The following is a 19655-nucleotide window of genomic DNA, read 5'->3' as shown; positions in this document are numbered from 1 at the left end:
TCATCACAATTGAGAAGGATAACTAGGATAGGACTTCTAATTTTCATACCTTGCCAAGAGCATTTTATAGTTGTTAGTTTATTTTCATTGCCATTTACTTTTCATGCTTCGAACATGACCGTTGCGCATAACTTGCAATCCTCTCCCCATTGGGCAATTCTCCATCATACCACTAATTACCAACTTCACTTTTCTAACTCACTGATTTCTATAACTGCTAACTTCACTTTTACTTACACTTGACCCTTTAACCATTCCCTTAAGGTATGATGATGCATATGCCTAATCCTTGAGAATTGTGACACTTTGATTGGTATCCTGAATTCTTGGTTTATGTTTCCAATTTTTCTAGGCTTACTTGCAAACCAGGTTTTCTATTTCACGTTCACATCAATGGTGTTATGTTATTGGTTATTGTATATATGTGAATATTGTGAATAGCTTGATTTTTGGATTGCTTGCTAGTTTTTGCTAGTCTTAGTATTTTGTTTCATTATTTCTTATTAGTTTTTGTTCCTTATCTTCTCTTGCTACCATGAATTCTCACCTTGGCTATGAGTGTGATTACAACTATGTTATAGGCGATGAGAACTACAATGAAGATGTGTATCGAGGATGGGACAACCAAAGGTGGGAGGAGCCATATGCATATGATCAATCTTCATGGCAACAACCTCCACCAATGCACTATGAAGAAGAGTCATTCTATGATGCACACCAATCCAATGGCTATGGTGAATCTCCTTGTGACTTTCAAAAACCACCACCATATGCCTATGAATCATATCTTCAACATGATCATCAACTATACTCACAAGCCTCTTTTCACCAAATACCTCCATATGACTCAAATCCTTGTCCACCACACCAACCACCTTTTGAACCATATGAGCCATACATGGAACCACAATTCCAAGATTACTACTCCCAAGAATCAACTCAATACACACCACCACCTTACCAAGAAGAACCACCTCCCTATAATGCACCCTTTCTCCAAGACAATGAACCCCCTTATCCACTCCAATCCTCAATGGATGAAATCCTTAGCCTTATACTTCAAGGGCAAGGAGAAATGCAAAGGGAGACACTAGAATTTATGGCTACCTTAGCCAAGGTAGTAAGCATTTTAGCCTCCCAATGCTTGAGCACTCAAAGCACTCCCATGGTCACATGTGGAGAATCGATTAAAGAGCATAGCATGAAGGAGAGATTGGAAACTCCGGTGGAAAATGAGGAATGCCACTTTGTATTAGAACAATTGGAGAAGCCTATGATTATTGAAGGAAAGGAAGAAGTGGTTGAAGACTTAGGAGATGTGGAACCTCCATGGGAAGCTAAAATCAAAGAAAATCCCTCCAAGAAGAGTAAATTTGATGTCGAGGAGGAATGTGTACAACCTCCAAGGCATATCCCATATGAAGACTTGGAAGGAGTGAAGCAAGAATTGAGTTCCCTTGGTGATGAAGATCATGCATCCAATCTTCTTGGTGAAGAATCCTTTAATTTGAAGAACCTTCTCCTAATGAATTTGAAAGTGATATGGAGGTAGATTTCTCTCGTCCTCCTATTTATGATTTGAGTGATGGAGAAGAGTGGGATGAAAATGATGAACAAAGGATTGAAAGTGAAGAAGTTTGTGAAAAGGTGGAGATTGATGAGGAAGCAAACAAGGGAGTAGAGTTTGCAAGCACATTGGAGACACCTCTCCCCAAGCCACCACCATCCATTCTCTCATTCAAGTGGGTAAATTCCTTATACTTAAGCTTTGTTATTCCCCTTGAATATGGTTTGCTTGAAACGGATGGTCAACTTAGATATATTTGTGGCTTTAAGAGTAAAAAGGAGAGGGTTAGTGGTTGGCATTGTAAATCAAAGTTCATGATGGTTGCATGTTCAAAGCCTAATAGCAAGGGTTGGGGTAGAATTAGATTGCTTAGGTCTAGGATAATCTTTGGTCGCTAGGACAATAAACAAAAGTGCTAGGTGGGAGACAACCCACCATGGTAACTTCTTTTCATTTTATCTTTTTGTAAATATTGGTAAAATTAGTTTAATTTCGTGTTTTTTTTAGTTAGTTGAGTATAATTGGTAGTTTAGTATGTTAAATAAGGTTTTATGGTATTTTGGTAGCTGTTTGGAGGTTTGGAATGCTTGGATTGGTGCAAAAACATAGCAAAAAAAAATTTGAAAAATAAAGCACCATCCACGCGTATGCGCACTGCGTGCGTACGCGTGCATCAAGTGTTTTGGACCATCCACGCAAGCGCGCCATGCCCGCGTACGCGTGGATTGAGAAGTTCCACCTTCCATACCTTGACCCGAGAGTTAGGCCTGCACTGTGCGGAAATTGGGCCTGAGGCACAAACCTATTTGCGTGCTCGCGCACATGACGCGTACGCGCCACTCTCGAAATAAGCCATCGACGCGCGCGCGCCATGCGTGCGTACGCGTGGATGTCCTTTCTTCCATCCATTTCTCTTCTTCTCCTCTTTCCATTTCTTTCCTTCTCCTTTCTTCTTCCCTTCTTCTACCCCTCATCCAACACTTCTAAACACCATTGATAACCATTTATTTTAGTTAGTTAATTAGTTAGTTGGTTAGTTAACTAGTTAGTTTTAGTTTAGTTTTCATTTTATTTTCTCTCTTTTCATCATAAGTGTTGGATTATTGACTTTGTTTATTTTCATTCTATTTTCTCTTTTTCATTGTAAGTGTTGGATTGTTATCCTTGTTTACCATTAATTGCTGCTGAGTATTAAAAAGGGATGTTAACTTAACATCATTATGTTTATAATCTTTGTTGGATTCTATGATTGAGGTTATATTTTGCTACTTGGTTTTGAGTTTTTCATGCTTACCTTTTAAGAATACCAAGTGATGAGAATTGCATTTGAGCTTGTAACTCTTTTGAATTGCATGTTGTAGCTAGCCACCATGTGATTTGAGCCTTATTCTATGATTAGGCAAATTCTTGATGGATGATGTTGTGCATTTATCCTAATGCATTGTCTTTCTTGATTTTATGCATCCATATATGTTTGACTTGAATGCTTCCATGCTTCTCTAATGCTTGTTTTACCTAACAAGCTTACTTAGAGCATCTCAAGCACACTAGGATAAGTGAAGTGCATGATTCTTTTGTGACATAACTTTTATGCTAATGTGTGTCCTAAACCGCGCAATTTAGAATTCACACACTTATTTGTCACTAATGTCACACTAATTCACTCACTCAATTCTAGTGATTTACCTCATTCCAACAATATATGCTTCCTTGCTTTTGTTTTTCCATCTTATGGTGTTATATTTTTGTTTTTCACAAATGATGCACCACAAGCAATAACGGAAGCAAGACTAAGAACACGTAGCAATCCGAAGAGTCGTCGTACCCCCTTGCTCATCTTTGAGTGCACCGAGGACGGTGCAAACTTTTAAGTGTGGGGAGGTCATCCGACCGATCGGCGATTTTGGGTGACGAATTTCTGATCCCAACAGTTTTTCATATTCATTTTAGGTTCTTAGGATTTTTACTTGCATTTTCTTATTTTTGCATATATATACACAATAAGCTTAGTCAAAATAATGAAAATTTTTCAAGATTTCTATCTATAGGGCACATCAATTGATTTGAGTGAAAACTTTTCATAAAACTTGCTTGAAATATATATATATATTGTGGATCATATTTTTGAGCTAAGAACACAAGCAAGTGAGATTTGAGCTTAATGGTGTGGTTACATCCTATAACCACTTATTTTCCTTCTTGTGTGCATTATTCTCTTTCTATGAATGTAATCTTTGATTTGTTTGATTCTTTATGTCCATTATTTTGTGTATTCATGCATTTATATGATTGAGGCCATCATTTCATTAGCTCACTTACCCAAAAAGCCTTACCGTTTATATTCCTTTGTTAGCCAATTTGAGCCTGCGATTAACCCACTTGTTCTTAATTTTAGTACATTACAAGCCTAAAGCGGAAAACAATAAATGTCCTTAACTTGGATCTTTGATTAGCTTAGGCAAGTGTGTGTGAGTATCATTCAAGTGTGGGAATCTTGGGACATTGGGTGAATAAAAGGGTAGTTTTGTATTTTTATTGAAAATATTGGGAATTGGGTACATGCTCATTATTTGATCAAATGTAAAACCTTATGCATTGATGCTCTTGTATATAGAAAGAAAAAAAATGAGAAAAACAAAAGAAAAAGAAAAAAAACAATATGGGAAAGAAAAAAAATATAGAAAAAGAAAGAAAAAAAGAAGAAAAATAATAAAAAGGGGACAAAATGCCCCAAAGTGAAGCTCAATAAGATCAATGCATAAGTGTTGTGAAATGAAAAAGAAAATGCATGAGTATGTGAAAAGGTGAAAAATGGGTAGTTAGGCTAGCTTTGAAATTGTATAGGATGTCATAGGTTAGGTGGGAAGTTTAAGCTATCAAAGATTCAAATTTCAAGCTCACTTAACCATATATGCATCATACCTTGACCCTAGCCCCATTACAACCAAAGAAAAGACCTCATGATACTTGTATGCATGCATGAAATATATGTTGATTGTTAGAAGAATAACAAATCTTGGAGTGAATCAACCCTAAACACTTGAGCGAATAGAGTGCAAACACATCCGGTGAGGGTTTGATGCTCAATTACATGTTTCCACCTATGATTGTCTCTTTTCATGCAAGTTTGTAAACATATTTAATAACTCTATTCAATTGTGGATTAGACTTGCTAGTCCTTAGCCCTTGTGCATATATGCTTCTTGGGAATTGATTTATTTTGACCAAGCAATTGCATTCATTTAGATAGTTGCATATAGGTAGATTGCATTTAGTTAGTTTTCATTGAATAAATGCCATACCCTTACTTCATTCTTGGTTTAAGCATGAGGACATGCTTGGTTTAAGTGTGGGGAGGTTGATAAACCCCATTTGTAGGGTTTATCTTGTGCTTGATTTAAGGAATTTTATGACCTTTTACCCACATTTATTCAATGAAATAGCATGGTTTTATAACTTCTCCCTTAATTGTGCTTAAGAGTGAAAACATGCTTTTAAGGTCTTAAAATAAATAAATTTAATTCACCCTTGATTCCATTAGATGCCTTGATATGTTTGTTAAGTGATTTAAGGTTTAGGAGGCAAAGATTAGATCAAGGGAATGAAGAAAGAAAGCATGAAAAGTTGGAGAACTTATGAAGAAGTGAAAGAACCGGAAAGCTGTTAAGCCAACCTCTTCGCACTTAAACGACCATAACTTGAGCTACAAAGGTCCAAATGATGCGGTTCCAGTTGGGTTAGAAAGCTAACATCCGGGGGCTTCGAAACGATATAAGATTTGCCATAGTTGCAACACGTATGGTGGCACGCACGCGCCTAGTATGCGCACGCGCCGTTGCTGCCACCTGGTTCACTTAATGCAACACGTGGCCAGCGATTTTAGAAGCCTTGTGGGCCCAATCCAACTCATTTCTGATGCTATTTAAGCCAAGTATTGAAGGGGGAATGAAAATACTTTCATACTTTAGAAGTGAGTTACCAATTAGTCATAGTTTAGTTCTAGAAGTAGTTTCTAGAGAGAGAAGCTCTCACTTCTCTCTAGGATTAGGATTAGGATTAAGTTTAGTTCTTAGATCTAGATTTTAATTCATCTTCTTCTACTTCTATCTTCTCAATTCCTTGTTGTTACATTCATTCTTCTTCCATTCTTTTATTGTAATTTCCTTTATGTTGTTCTTATACTTTGTTGTAGATCTACTATTGTTCCTTCCATTTTCTTTCAATTCAATAAGAGGTAATTCATAATAATTGTTCTTCTTTTCTTTTCTATTGTTGATCTCTTGCCTTTGTAGTTAGATCTCTCTTTAATTCTTGCAATTTATGTTGTTTACTTTTATTGCCTTTTATGTGTTTGTTGAAATGCCTCTTCTAGATATAGTATAGATTTTGTTCTTCTTGGCCTAGGTAGAGTAATTAGTGACACTTGAGTTATCTAATTCCTTTGTTGATTGGTAATTGGAGAGATTGCTAATTGGTTTGGAGTGCACTAAAGCTAGTCTTTCCTTGGGAGTTGGCTAGGACTTGTGGCTCAAGTCAATTCATCCACTTGACTTTCCTTTATTTAGTAAGGCTTAACTAAGTGGTAGCAATGAACAATTCTCATCACAATTGAGAAGGATAACTAGGATATGACTTCTAATTTTTATACCTTGCCAAGAGCCTTTTATAGTTGTTAGTTTATTTTCATTGCCATTTACTTTTCATGCTTCTTATCCAAAAACCCCAAAATAACTCACAACCAATAACAAGCCACTTTATTGTAATTCTTAGGGAGAATGACCCGAGGTTTGAATACTTCGGTTTATAAATTTAGGGATTTGTTTTAGTGACAAACAACTTTTTGTATGAAAAGATTATTGCTTAGTTTAGGAACTATACTTGCAACGAGAATTCATTTGTGAAATTCTAAACCATCCAAAATCCAATCATCAGTACCACCCCCCATTCCTTCGAAACACACAGTTCAGACGGTGGCTCACGAACACCAACAAGTCAGAAACCACCTTCCACTGACATTTGGGCCAATCCTTCAAGCCTAAATCACCATTTTCAGGTTACCCACGTAACAAAAAGAAAGTATCATATCTTTAGTGCAACGTGTAACAAGACTAAGTTTTTGCTATAAGAAAAAGAACCAAGTTTTTGCTATAAGAAGAAGAATCAATCTTTAAGACATATCAAGAAGAAAATTTAGAAATCAAAACAATGCATTGTGTGTCTTTCTTTTTCATTTTGATCTCCATTTTGATATATTCAATATCTATTTTAGTCTTTCTAGTAAAGAAAAAAGGCTAATGCTTTAGGTATTGTTTGTTTGGATTGAAAACCAGTGGAAAGAAAATAAGAGGAAGGAAGTAAGAGGGAAAACATTTATTTTCCCTTGTTTGTCTAGAATGAAATTTTTAATGGAAAATTAAAATAGTGTAAAATTCAGAGTGGGTCCCACCTAAAATTTTTCTTTCCAACCCTGGACGGAAAACTGAAAGAAAAAGGAAACTGATGAGCGGATAATTTATACGCTTTTTGGCATTGTTTTTAGTATGTTTTAGTTAGTTTTCATTGTATTTTTATTAGTTTTTAGTTAAAATTCACTTTTCTGGACTTTACTATGAGTTTGTGTGTTTTTCTGTGATTTCAGGTATTTTCTGGTTGAAATTGAGAGACCTGAGCAAAAATCCGATTCAGAGGCTGAAAAGAACTGCAGATGCTGTTGGATTCTGACCTTCCTGCACTCGAAGTGGATTTTCTGGAGCTACAGAAGCCTAATTGGCGCACTCTTAACTGCGTTGGAAAGTAGACATCCTGGGCTTTCCAGCAATGTATAATAGTCCATACTTTGCCCGAGATTTGATGGCCTAAACAGGCGTTCCAAATCAGCTCAAAACTGCCCGGTGTTTAACGCTGGAACTGGCACAAGAATGGGAGTTAAACGCCCAAACTGGCACAAAAGCTGGCGTTTAACTCCAAGAGAAATCTCTACATGAAAATGCTTCAATGCTCAACCCAAGCACACACCAAGTGGGTCCGGAAGTAGATTTTTATGTCATTTACTCATTTCTGTAAACCCTAGGCTACTAGTTCTCTACAAATAGAACCTTTTGCTATTGTATTTTCATCTTTGGACGTCTAGTTCTTAGATTATCTGGGTAGCTATCTTTGAGTAGTCTTATGTTATCTTAGATCATTAGGAGGCTGGCCATTCGGCCATGCCTAGACCTTGTTCTTATGTATTTTCAACGGTGGAGTTTCTACACACCATAGATTAAGGTGTGGAGCTCTGCTATACCTCGAGTATTAATGCAATTACTATTGTTCTTCTATTCAATTCGAGATTGTGGGGCGTTAGTGACAGACGCAAAAGAATCACTGGATTCTATTCCAACCTGATTGAGAACCGACAGATGATTAGCCGTGCTGTGACAGAGTGCATTGAACATTTTCACTGAGAGGACCGGACTGTAGCCACTGACAACGGTGATGCCCAACATACAGCTTGCCATGGAAAGGAGTAAGAAGGATTGGATGAAGACAGTAGAAAAGTAGAGAAATGGAAGGGACAAAGCATCTCCATATGCTTATCTGAAATTCTCACCAATGAATTACATAAGTATCTCTATCTTTATTTTATGCTTTATTCATAAATCATCCATAACCATTTGAATCTGCCTGACTGAGATTTACAAGATGATCATAGCTTGCTTCATACCAACAATCTCCGTGGGATCGACCCTTACTCGCGTAAGGTTGATTACTTGGACGACCCAGTGCACTTGCTGGTTAGTTGTGCGAATTTGTGAAATTATGTTTAGACCATGGTATTGAGCACCAAGTTTTTGGAGCCATTACCGCGGACTATTTGAGTTGTGAAAAGTAGAGATCACAATTTCGTGCACCAGAAACCCAACAGCATTATCTCATATTTGCCCTTTTATAAAAAAAAAAAGAGAGAATAAAAAATAGAAAAGAGTTCTTCTCCAAGCATGGCAAAATTGAGAGGGACATAGAAGCATTCAAGCTCTGTTTTCACCACAAAATCAGAGTGCATTTCTTCTTCAACCTTGCTGTTAGTATCAACATTGTACTACAATCATTCTCAATCTAACCTTACACAAACAGGTTAGGGTTCTACGATCTCTGATGTGAAAAAGTTGTCATTTTTCTTCTTTCCTTCATATGTGAAACGACTTCTGCAGTATGAAATCTGTGGTAGTTCTTGAAATTTTTTATCTTTAATTTGTATTAATAGCTTTATTGTCTCTATCTTTTTATTTTATTCTTTCTTTTTTGCATTGAGCTACGGTGCCTTGTGATTTAAGTGCATTATTTTGTTCTGTTATGTCATAACTAAGAAATCAAAAGTTGTGATACTAAAAAATCCAGAACTTTTTAAATCTGTTGGTTACAAATAAAATGTTAGGGTTTTATCTATTTCAGATATGGGTAATCTTTTGTATATGCACATTGTTTATTCTATTGTTGTTAATGTTAAGTTTTGGCTTTTGTACCCCAAAAATGATATTGCAATATCTAAATTTAAAATTCATTAAATATAGAAAAAAAATTGATTTTCATTCAGTGTTTGCTTTAAACATGTTTGATTAATTTTGTAGTTTTAGCATGTAATAGACGTTGGTGATGAAGATTGAAAGTTGTTTTACTGCATAATTTTAACTGTAAGCACGACATGGAAAACATTTTTTTATGATTTTCCCTTATTCCAAATATGCAATCCTATTTTGGTTGAAAATCAAGAGCATGAATCAGATGTTTCCATAGGTAATCAGAGACTTATATATATCGTTGAGAGTCAAGGACATTTATTAACTGTTCTTAAAGAAAATTGGGAGAGGGATAAGCAACTTTGTACAATAACAATGCTGTGTTATATTGTCCACATGTCATATTTACTTAAAGTGATGGCTAAGAAAGTTGACAAACCCGTAAGAGATCACATTATTGGGAGAGAAGAGATTCGAGCCACTTTGTTACAATAGCTGCGCAAAACTAATAGGTGTCGTGATATTTTATGAATGGGTCCACATGCCTTTCTAGAGTTATGTGCAAAATTAAGGGCAACCGGTCATGTGAAGGATACTATACATGTCACAGTTGAGGAGCAAGTAACTAGATTCTTATATATTATAGGTCATAATGTTAAAAATAGAACCATTTCATTCTTCTTCCACCGGTCTGGAGAGACAATCAGTCGTAATTTTCATGCTGTTCTAAGAGCTGTAATCTCACTTGAAGAAGAGTTTCTTCAGCAATCTTCCGGAACAACCATTCCCTCAGAGATTCTTCGAAGCAATAGATTTTATCCATATTTTAAGGTATGATTAGTTGTACATTGAATTAGACAATCATAATTAGTATACAAAACAACTTTTCTTTTTAATTAAGTTATATGTGTAGGACTGTGTTGGAGCCATTGATGGAACACATGTCAGAGTCAAGGTTCCAATAGCTGATCAACCTAGATTTCGTGGAAGAAAAGAATGGCCAACTCATAATGTACTTGCTGCGTGTGGCTTTGATATGAGATTCACATATGCTTTAGCAGGATGGGAAGGCACTGCATCTGACTCTAAAGTTCTTAAAAGTGTACTATCAAGGGATGATAGGCTCAAAATTTCAAGAGGTTTATCTATTAAAAAAACTTTGACATGTTTAAATAAAGTGGTGATATCTAAAGTATAGTATTTCTATATGATTTTTTTAGGCAAATTTTATCTTGGGGATGCTGGATTCATGCTTAAACATGCTCTAATAACTCCATATCGAGGCATACGATACCATTTAAAAGAGTTTGATGGACGTGAACCTGAAAATGCATATGAATTATTTAACCTTCGTCATTCTTGATTACGAAATGTGATCGAAAGATCCTTTGGAGTTTTGAAAAAAAGATTTGCAATTATAGCAGGTGGTACAGAACCTTATTATGACGTAGAGGTTATGGTTGACATTGTCCTAGCATGCATTATACTCCACAAATTTTTAATGGGTGTAGATCCTGACCATCACTTAATTTCTCAAGTGGATCAAGAATTACAAAATAATAATCCAGAAGCCACTAATGAGGAAAGAGAAGAAGTAAATGAAGATTACAGGCGAGGTGTAGTGCTTAGGGATAACATGGCGGCTCAAATGTGGACAGACTATCAAATTGAAAGATGAGACTTATTTGAACCTTCATCCTTATGAAGGGGAATGAAATTTTTTGAACCAAAGTGAATGTAATGTGTGAATATCATGTGAATGTTAGGACTATTATATGTCAAACTAATATTTTCAAAGGTGTAATACTCATGAGTATCGTGAAAAGCATGATATTACTATGTATGAAGTGTGTAGTTAAAACATTCACTTATGATGATAATTATTTTTTAAAATTAATTAAATTACTTGTATTATAGGAATTACTTCTAAAAGTAATGTTCCTGGTTAATTGATGAATTCATCATTAACACTTTTTATATTATTATTTCATTGAAATTAATTTATAGAAGATTGTTTTTATAATTTAGCTCTTAATTTTTCAGGTTAAGACCAAATGGCAAAGAAGATGGCATCTCAAGGTGACACATCAATCAAAGACAATTTAAGATGGACTGAAGAAATGGATGCAGTTTTCCTTGATGCTTTGATTGAAAAATGTAACAAAAGAAACAGAGTTGACGGCACTTTTAAGTTTCATTCGGGAACCATCTTCGTAAAGATAATCTTAAGAATAGACTGAAGACTTTGAAGGATCACTTTGGAGTTTGTTACGATCTCTTTCATAACTTAAGTGTATTTTTATGGAACCCAGAAATCAAACTCTTTACCGCTGAACCTGAAGTTTGGGCGGATTTAATTAAGGTAATTAATTTCATGATAAGTTGTTACTAAAGTTTATAGATACCTTTGCGCATGATAAGTTGCAGTATGAAATTATTTTGACCTGTGATTCTAAATTATTAAAATTCTTTACAAGTGTCAAATTTACACACAATATATGCTTCCTCTATCTAAAAAATTTTAACAAATAACTAATATGTGAGGACTAGATTTTCATGAAGCTATTGCTCTTGTATATATTTATTTATGAAACTACTCACAACTTAAGGAAAGAAAATCGTATAATTAAATTAACATATATGCATCTATGTTTTTATATAGACAAGACCGATGCAAAAAAGTGGATGCGAACTCCCATCAAACATTATGATAAATTGTATTTTATATACGGTCAAGACAGAACAACTGAAAATATTGCTGGAAGTGCCAAAGAAAGAAATAAAAGTATGGCCAAGATGAAGAAAACAATTAATTTGAACGAAGATGAATACCAGGGGTTTGACTGTGAGTGGAATGATTGGCAACCTACTACTCATTCAACTAGCTTTGTTGCAGAGGAGAGCCCTGATTTAGGTAACTCAAACCAATCTAATGGAACATAAGGAAATTATAGAGGTTCTAAGCGTAAAGCACCAATGAGTGGTTTATTTGAACCTGATATGGAACGAATGAGTAAAGGTATTCAAGGATTGACAGATATGTTGAAGGATGGGAATAATTACTATGATAAATCACTTGGTATTGCTTTGAAGCAAATGTTAACAGCTGAAAGGCAAGCTGAAACAGCTGAGAAACAAGATATGCTAGTAGAAAGACAAGTTCTGATAGCTGAAGAACAAATTCAAGTTGCCAAGATCCAAGCTCAAGCTGTTGAGAGAGGAATTACATTCCTAAAACAAAGTAGAGCTCGAATTTACTCTGAAAATGATGTGTATAACGAGCTAAAGAAATTGGGTGTTGTCAAAGAGATTTTTTGGAGTTGCTACCGTTTTCTCTGTAGAGATGAAAGAGCAAAAGGAGAATTTTTTGGTGTTCCCTTTGAAGATCGCCACGGTGCATTATATGACTTAATGAAGGAAGCTGGTGCAATTTAAGAGGAACGCAATCAATAATGGTAAAATATATTTTGTGCATGTTTATAATTTTAGGATCTAATGTTGTATAATCTTAGTAGAGCCTCTATATTTTGTAATTAATATACTCATGAGAGTCTTAAAAGAGGCTTATGATTGGTATATGCTTATGCATTTTGAATATGTAGTTATATATCTTGGATATTGACTGAAGTATATATTTAATGCATCAAAAATTCCATATTATAATATTAGTGTTGTTGTAGTTGCTCTTTGATTAATAGACCCTGAAAACTACCAGAATTTATGTGGTTGATTATATTGAGAGTGCTAGAATTTCAAAGGTGGTATGCAGATTATTTGGTGTTAATAAATTTGTGTTGTTGATATATTAGTTGGATAGTAGATTAGTATTGTGCTTGGAATTTGAAACATATAATTTTTCTTGTTGAAGATAACAAATTTATAAGAATTAGCTTTAAAATATATGAAACTTCAAATCCTTCAAAATATATATACTATTAAAAGAGCAAGCACATGTGTTAGAATTTTCTTTTACTGTTGATGTGTATGAAGAGAATTCAATAGAATTTGTATTAGCTATCCATCATGCTTTGCATGAATCGGGCTGGAGTTTTTTTTTAATAATTTAAACAATACATTATATTTTGTCTTAAATTGCATGAAGTGATACATTGTGTGATGTATAATTTTATTTGGTATGACTCAAACTTATTGTAATATAAAAAAATATTATTGATGATCTATCTTTAAATTATTAATTCTATTAATATATTTAATTTTATTTTAATTATTTTAAATTAAATAATAAATTTATATACATAGAATACCCTTTTTATAATACAAGAACAAAAATGTCATTTACTACTAGTTTATTCTTCTTTCTTCTTAATTTTCTTTCTAACTAAACAAAGGAAATTATTTTTTATTTTCTTTTCTTTCTTTCCATTTTCCTTTCATCCAAACAACTTAAGAGAAAATAAAAATATATTCAAATTCTTTCCTTTCTTTTATTTCCTTTCTATTTCCATCTTTCCATCCAAACAAACCCTTAATGAGAGATCATTTAAAAACCGTAGGAAAAAAAAATTATAAACTAAAAAAAAAGTCAACACAATTCCATATTAGTTTGGTTTTGAATTTTTGTTTGTTTTTGACGTTTTTGTTTAATTTTGGCATTAGTTTGTGAAACATAAAATTATTACTTCGTTTATCGTGACATAGAACCGATTTGGTTTGATTTGTTTTTGTTTCTGTCCTGATATTGGTGATTATAATATTAAATTAGATAGAATAAAATTATGTTATTATTATAATAAAAATTGAAAACAGACCTTATTACATTTTAAAAATTGAACCAAAATATATACGAATCTCGTTCTCTTTTCTCTTTTTTCTTTTACTATTGTAAAAGACTAAACCGAAAAAATTGTCGACTTATTTTGTCACACATTTTAAATTTAAAAAAAAAAAGAGGAGTGCTACACTTACAAGTCATTTGGTTTACAAGTCATATAAGTCGGAAGAAACTTAACAAAAAGCAGGCTAGTCCATATACGATTTTCATTGCGTGCTTCGCGTTCTTCTTTCTCCTCCTCCTCTTCCTTCTTCTTCTCCTTCTTCTTCTCCTACTCTTCTTCTTCTTCCTCCATGAAATTGAGTTTCTTGTCAAATTTGTTCGATCTCTTTCGTGCGTTCTCTCTTTGCCTTTTCATTCGTTGTTTTATCTGCGTTTATCATTGGTATTCTTGCTTCGTTTTTTTACAGGAATTCACCCAAAGAATTACAAAAATACACCCAAAGGATTACAAAAATACACCCAAAATTCGTTGAAGTACACCTTATGCATAATTCAGAACTCTTCCTCTTCCTCCTCTTCATCTTCTTCTGCTTCTTCTTCTTCTTTTTCATTTTCTTATTTCATATTCTTATAATTTTTTTTGGAGGAAAAAATCAAACAAAAAAAATATATAATGTTGTAAAACCAAAAAAAAACAAGGAGAAACACGACGATGAAGATGCAACACTTCAAAAATGAAGAAGAAGAAGAAGCACGGAAAAAGAGGAAGAAGGAGAAGAAAAAAAAGAGGCATGGAAAAAGAAAAAAAATAACTTATATGACTTGTATAAAAAAACAGTTGTACGTGGAGAATTCCTCAAAAAAAAATGCCTTATTCAAATTTTCATTTTCTCAATGCCTATAAAACCTTCACATCTAAACCTTTAAAATAATGTTAATATTATATTAAAATATAGATAAGAGTGTAAGTAGTAATGGACCTTACCTTAAGATATCAATCTGTTATTAGTTGGGAGTAAGTGTACATCTATGTGAAAAGTGACCAGGTCAGCACTAAATATTAGTTTTATAAAATTTTTATTTTTTAAAAATAATTTATAAAAGTTATATTTTAAAAGATATTTTTTAAAAAAAAGTTATTTATCAAATACAATAAAAATTTTGTATTTTTTAAAAATACAAACATTTCTTTTAAAAACTTTATCAAATCATGCACAATTCGATAAAGTAAATCATGATATTCACCCATATGTATAAAAAATTAAAACGACCAAGACTATATTACTAACAAATTTTATTAACCCAAAGTTACCTGTGAACGGATTGCCCAATTGGTTAGTCCTTGAACGGATTGACGTGTAAAAGTAATTAAAGAACAAACATAGTAAAATTATATCCTCTCTACTCTCTAGGGGAAAACAAAGAAGCCTGTATATGACTAGGCGTACAATGCTATTAAATTAATTAATTATATATTTATGTATATTTATAAACTATTTTTTATGTGTGTTACGTTTTAACATACGATTGATTTATCATGGCATATACACCTTTTGTCTTTTTCCCCTTGTAAAATATTTGTTTTGTTAAATGTTGGTCAAAGATGCAAAAAACATTTGTTGGGGAAAACAAAAAAAGAAAAACAAGGGAATAGTGGTAGAGAAAGCTTCAACTTTAGTTGGCTGAACCTGGCATGCCAAAATTCAGAATTGACCACCCCCCAAGTCGAAGTGCGAGACAGTTGTATTGTTGCATCATTCAACAAACACCTAGAGGACAATAATAAGTGATTCAGTGAAACAGCATTCGATAGGTATGGCCAAGGCCAACAATTTTAAATCAATAAAATAAATAAAAAGGGCAAACGGAAAAATGAAATCTTGCATGGAATCCACAGCCCTTGCCAAACACCTCCCAAGACAGAACACAACCACAACCATACATGTAGCCAAAAGAGTGATAGTAAGGAAACACAACGCTCTTCTTTCTTTTTTTTCTTCTTTTCCCTCTGATCTTTTGGCAAATAGGCCCATGATTATGTTATGCAAAAAGGTGAAGGAAGTAATTCATGAAACGCATGATATATGAAGCATCATCATGATGAACCCAACAAACAAACATGCCCCCAAATTCCCCAAAACAAGCATCATGATCATCATCTAAAGCCAACACTTTATCCCCAACAATAGAATCCAAATCAGTGCATATTGAACAAGGTGATTTGTCATCCTATTTGTTCAGCAGAGTTTAGCAATTGAGGATCAATTTGAAAGAACAGCATATCAGAAATCGGGACATTGATCTTGAAAGAATGCTTAATCGCTTACAAAGAATATGTTACTAATAAAACATGAATATAGACATTAATTAAACAAATCAAATAATTTAACACCGAGAAGGGAAACAAGCTTCGCTTCTTCTTCTTCTTTTTTCTTCCCAAATTGTACTGCGTTCACTTCATCACCAGCAAACTCCCCTCCTTCTACAGCAGTAGCCAGTTCTATGTTATTTACAAACATGAATCTCAATGTTTTTTTCTCTCAAAATTTGACTGAATCAATCTTCCAAGACCCAAGTTCTTCTTCTCCCTGAGTTTCTATTGAAAAACGAACTTGAATAGCTGTGACTTCTACTCACTGATCCATGCTCAGAACCTGAATACGACGATGACGAAGAGGAACGTGACCTAGATCCAATTCTCCCGAAGAAGGAAAAGAAATTGCGGAAAATTCTTCCAATTCCGCGATTCTCCCTAACCCTACTGCTTCCAACTGCGCGGGATATTCTTCTAGAACCACCGTTCGAGTTTCCTCCATTGCTTCCACCGCTGCCTCCGCCGTCCATCTCGGTATACACGACGGGCAAACGGTTCTCGCCGGATCTTCGGCCGCCGGAGAATCTTCCGACGGCGAAACCGCCTCCCGGCAACCTCCATATGGTCAATCCTACCGCTTCCTCATCGATCTGACCGGCGACTCTCCCTTCCGCCGCGTTCTGATCGGACGGCAGCTCGTGGCGGCACACAGGGCACGAATTCCGCATCGTGAGCCACGGCATGATGCAATCGGAGTGGTATAGGTGTTTACACGGCATCTCACGCGCCTCCGCACCGAGCTCAAAGGCTTCCTTGCACACGGCGCAGTAAGTTTCCGTCTCCACGTGAGAGCCTCCGATCTCAACCGTTGGCATTGACTCTATCGCCGCCTTCGATGCCGGCGGATTCTCCGGCCGACCAAATCCGTTGATCTCGATCTGAGAGAACTGCTCTAGTAACCTATCGAATCCAGATCCGAGTAAAAACTCTGACATCGTCGGCGGCAGAGGACGAAGACCGGAACCATCGCCGTCGTCATAGTACAACTCGAAAGTGGAACCCTCGTTATCGCCTCCGGCAGCGCCATCCTCCCCTGGTCCACGGAGAACGATAACCGGGTTAAACGGCGAGCGGCTGCCAGCGTTTCGGCGCCTCCGGCGGAAGCCTTGGCGGCGAGATGCTTGAAGACCGTCGGCGAAGAGAGACATGGCAGGGGACTGGCCGGCATGGATCTCTTCAACGAAACCGCTTTGGCAGTGGGGGCAAACGACGTCGTGTCGGTCGAGAAGGTGAACGAAACGTGTACAGCTGTAGCACCAATACGACGCCGTCGTGGCGTGAGTTATATCCGAGTTCATTTCTTTCGTCCAACGAGTTGACTCGTTCTTTGAAAGAGAGAATCAGAGAGAAAGAGAGCAAAAGAGGAACGAAATTAGTAGTAGGAAGAATGTGTTTGAGAGAGAGGTTTTATTTAAGGAGAGAAAAGGCTTGGCGTGTTTCAAACGCGGTTTTGATCTTCTCACCAAACAGTGCCCTAAACTCACACTTGTTCTGAATCGAACATACAAGGCAATTTCCACTTTTTATTTATTTACTCATAATAAAATTCATCTATCAACTAATCAATTCAAAAAATGTTTTGTTACAAAATTTATTAAGGTTATCAATTTTAAAAAGATAAAAATTTATTTTTTAGACATATTTATCGATTTATGATTCAATTAATTATGATTTTTTTTGTAAATCTTTTGTCTATTTTAAAATCTCAAATTCTTAAATGTTTAAAATAAGGATGATTTAGGGAGATTTTGACTAAAATTAAATTATTGATTAATCAGGATTTAACAGAGATAAGGAGGATAACATGGAAAATATGAAATAAACACGGATTTAGATGGTTGAAAATTGGAGAAAATATAAAGAAGAATATATACATTATTTATTTATATATTTTACATTTTTTTATCTTTAATGTTAATTAAAAAAGGTTATACAAGTGACAAAAGGAGTGATGAGAAGAACATGAGGAGAGGAGGGAAAAAGAGAGGGTGTGATGTAATGGGAGAAGGCATACATAAATAAACAGAGGGCCCTGATTGCCTCAAGTTGGACCTGTTCTACTCATTCCAAGCTGTTGTCTGTGTTGGACAACTTTGTCCCTACAACTCTACACACACACCTTACACCCATCTCTTCTCTAATCACTTTCTCTTCCAACTCAGCCCTCCTTTCTAAAATTTAATCATTTCACAANTTTTAATATATAAATAATATTATTATTAAACCATATACATACTCTAAGAAAAACAAAAATGAAAATCACACTAAAAAACGAACTATTGTAAATGAAAATCATTTTTTTAACACTAAATATATCTTAAATCATATATAATTAGTTTCTTTAAAAAAAATAGTATTCCATGTCTTTTTCCCATACAACAAATCAAATAAATCAACAAGAAGCGTTATTTTTTTTCCCGAATAGTGCTTAATTAATTATAATCCATAAGGTTCAATTCTTTTTCATTATTTTCTCGCAGCAGCTGGTGCATGAATTTGGAATTGGAATTCCTTTCCAGATTATGAAAACAGACACACGTGTTGAAATATGCCATTGACCACGTCTATACAAGCTTCATTCTAGATTATTGCCTCCGAGGACTATTTAGTCCATTAGCCATTACATTAATGCATGTTGGCATAACTAATAAATCAAATACTATTATCGTAATATATTATACATTATTAATGACGGCAAAACAGTGTAATTGAAAACCATGGATTAGGATATTATTATATTGATAGATAGATATAGGTAGCCACAGCCACCTCTTCCTAACCTTCCAATTTCAGCATTTTTTTAGGGTCTTATTAAAAAAGTGATTATGAATAATTAATCTATACAGATGCTAATTATACCATTAGAAGTCAATCAACTACTATATTATACACGATACAAAATATTATTTTGGAACCAAAAATTCACAGATCATACTTTAATTAATTATTTGAAAATATTCTGTAATTATAAATTCAATGAGTCAATTTCTCTCAACTGAAATATTTGTTAACCAAAATAAATTAACTAAAAATAATTAAAACTTGTTTTATTTAATATTTATTAATTATTATAATAATTAATAAATATTAAATAAAACAAGTTTTAGTTATTTTTTTGTCTTTTTAGTATTATGATTACCAAAATACATACTAGAATATTTAATTGCCAGAAGATAAATATACTACAAATTCTTATTTCTTTAAAGATTAACTGGATTCATGCAATATGTAGTTTTAATTACTTCCTTAATAAAAACATGAGAAATGATTTGAATTATAATAGTACTTTCGGCGTGTACATGACTACAAATCTACAATATGCACTAAAGAAAATGAGATACAAAACTAGTTAATTTATTTGGTGATGCAAAACTAGTTAATAACTAAGATGCATGTCACAAACCCCTTTTTTTGTAATTAAAAGAAAAAAGGATGCAATAAGTCACGGATTTTTTGATAGAAACATGATACCAATTTTAT

At 34.3% G+C, this 19655-nt stretch overlaps 2 protein-coding genes across 2 annotated transcripts; one reads left to right on the top strand and one right to left on the bottom strand.

Annotated features, from left to right (window-relative positions):
* Window positions 1-9597: 9597 nt before the first annotated feature.
* On the top strand, window positions 9598-10744 carry LOC107461386 (protein ALP1-like). The gene is made up of 4 exons (XM_016079861.1): window positions 9598-9897; window positions 9980-10205; window positions 10287-10382; window positions 10491-10744. The coding sequence occupies exons 1-4, from the start codon at window positions 9598-9600 to the stop codon at window positions 10742-10744; spliced, it is 876 nt and encodes a 291-aa protein (XP_015935347.1).
* A 5337-nt stretch (window positions 10745-16081) lies between these two features.
* Window positions 16082-17574, bottom strand: LOC107461470 (E3 ubiquitin-protein ligase RDUF2). The gene has a single exon (XM_016079967.3). The coding sequence runs from the start codon at window positions 17471-17473 to the stop codon at window positions 16358-16360; it is 1116 nt and encodes a 371-aa protein (XP_015935453.1). The 5' UTR covers window positions 17474-17574; the 3' UTR covers window positions 16082-16357.
* Window positions 17575-19655: the final 2081 nt, after the last annotated feature.

The sequence above is a fragment of the Arachis duranensis genome, chromosome 8, assembly GCF_000817695.3.
Source record: "Arachis duranensis cultivar V14167 chromosome 8, aradu.V14167.gnm2.J7QH, whole genome shotgun sequence".
Taxonomy (NCBI): domain Eukaryota; kingdom Viridiplantae; phylum Streptophyta; class Magnoliopsida; order Fabales; family Fabaceae; genus Arachis; species Arachis duranensis.
This window is presented reverse-complemented; position numbering and strand designations above follow the sequence as displayed.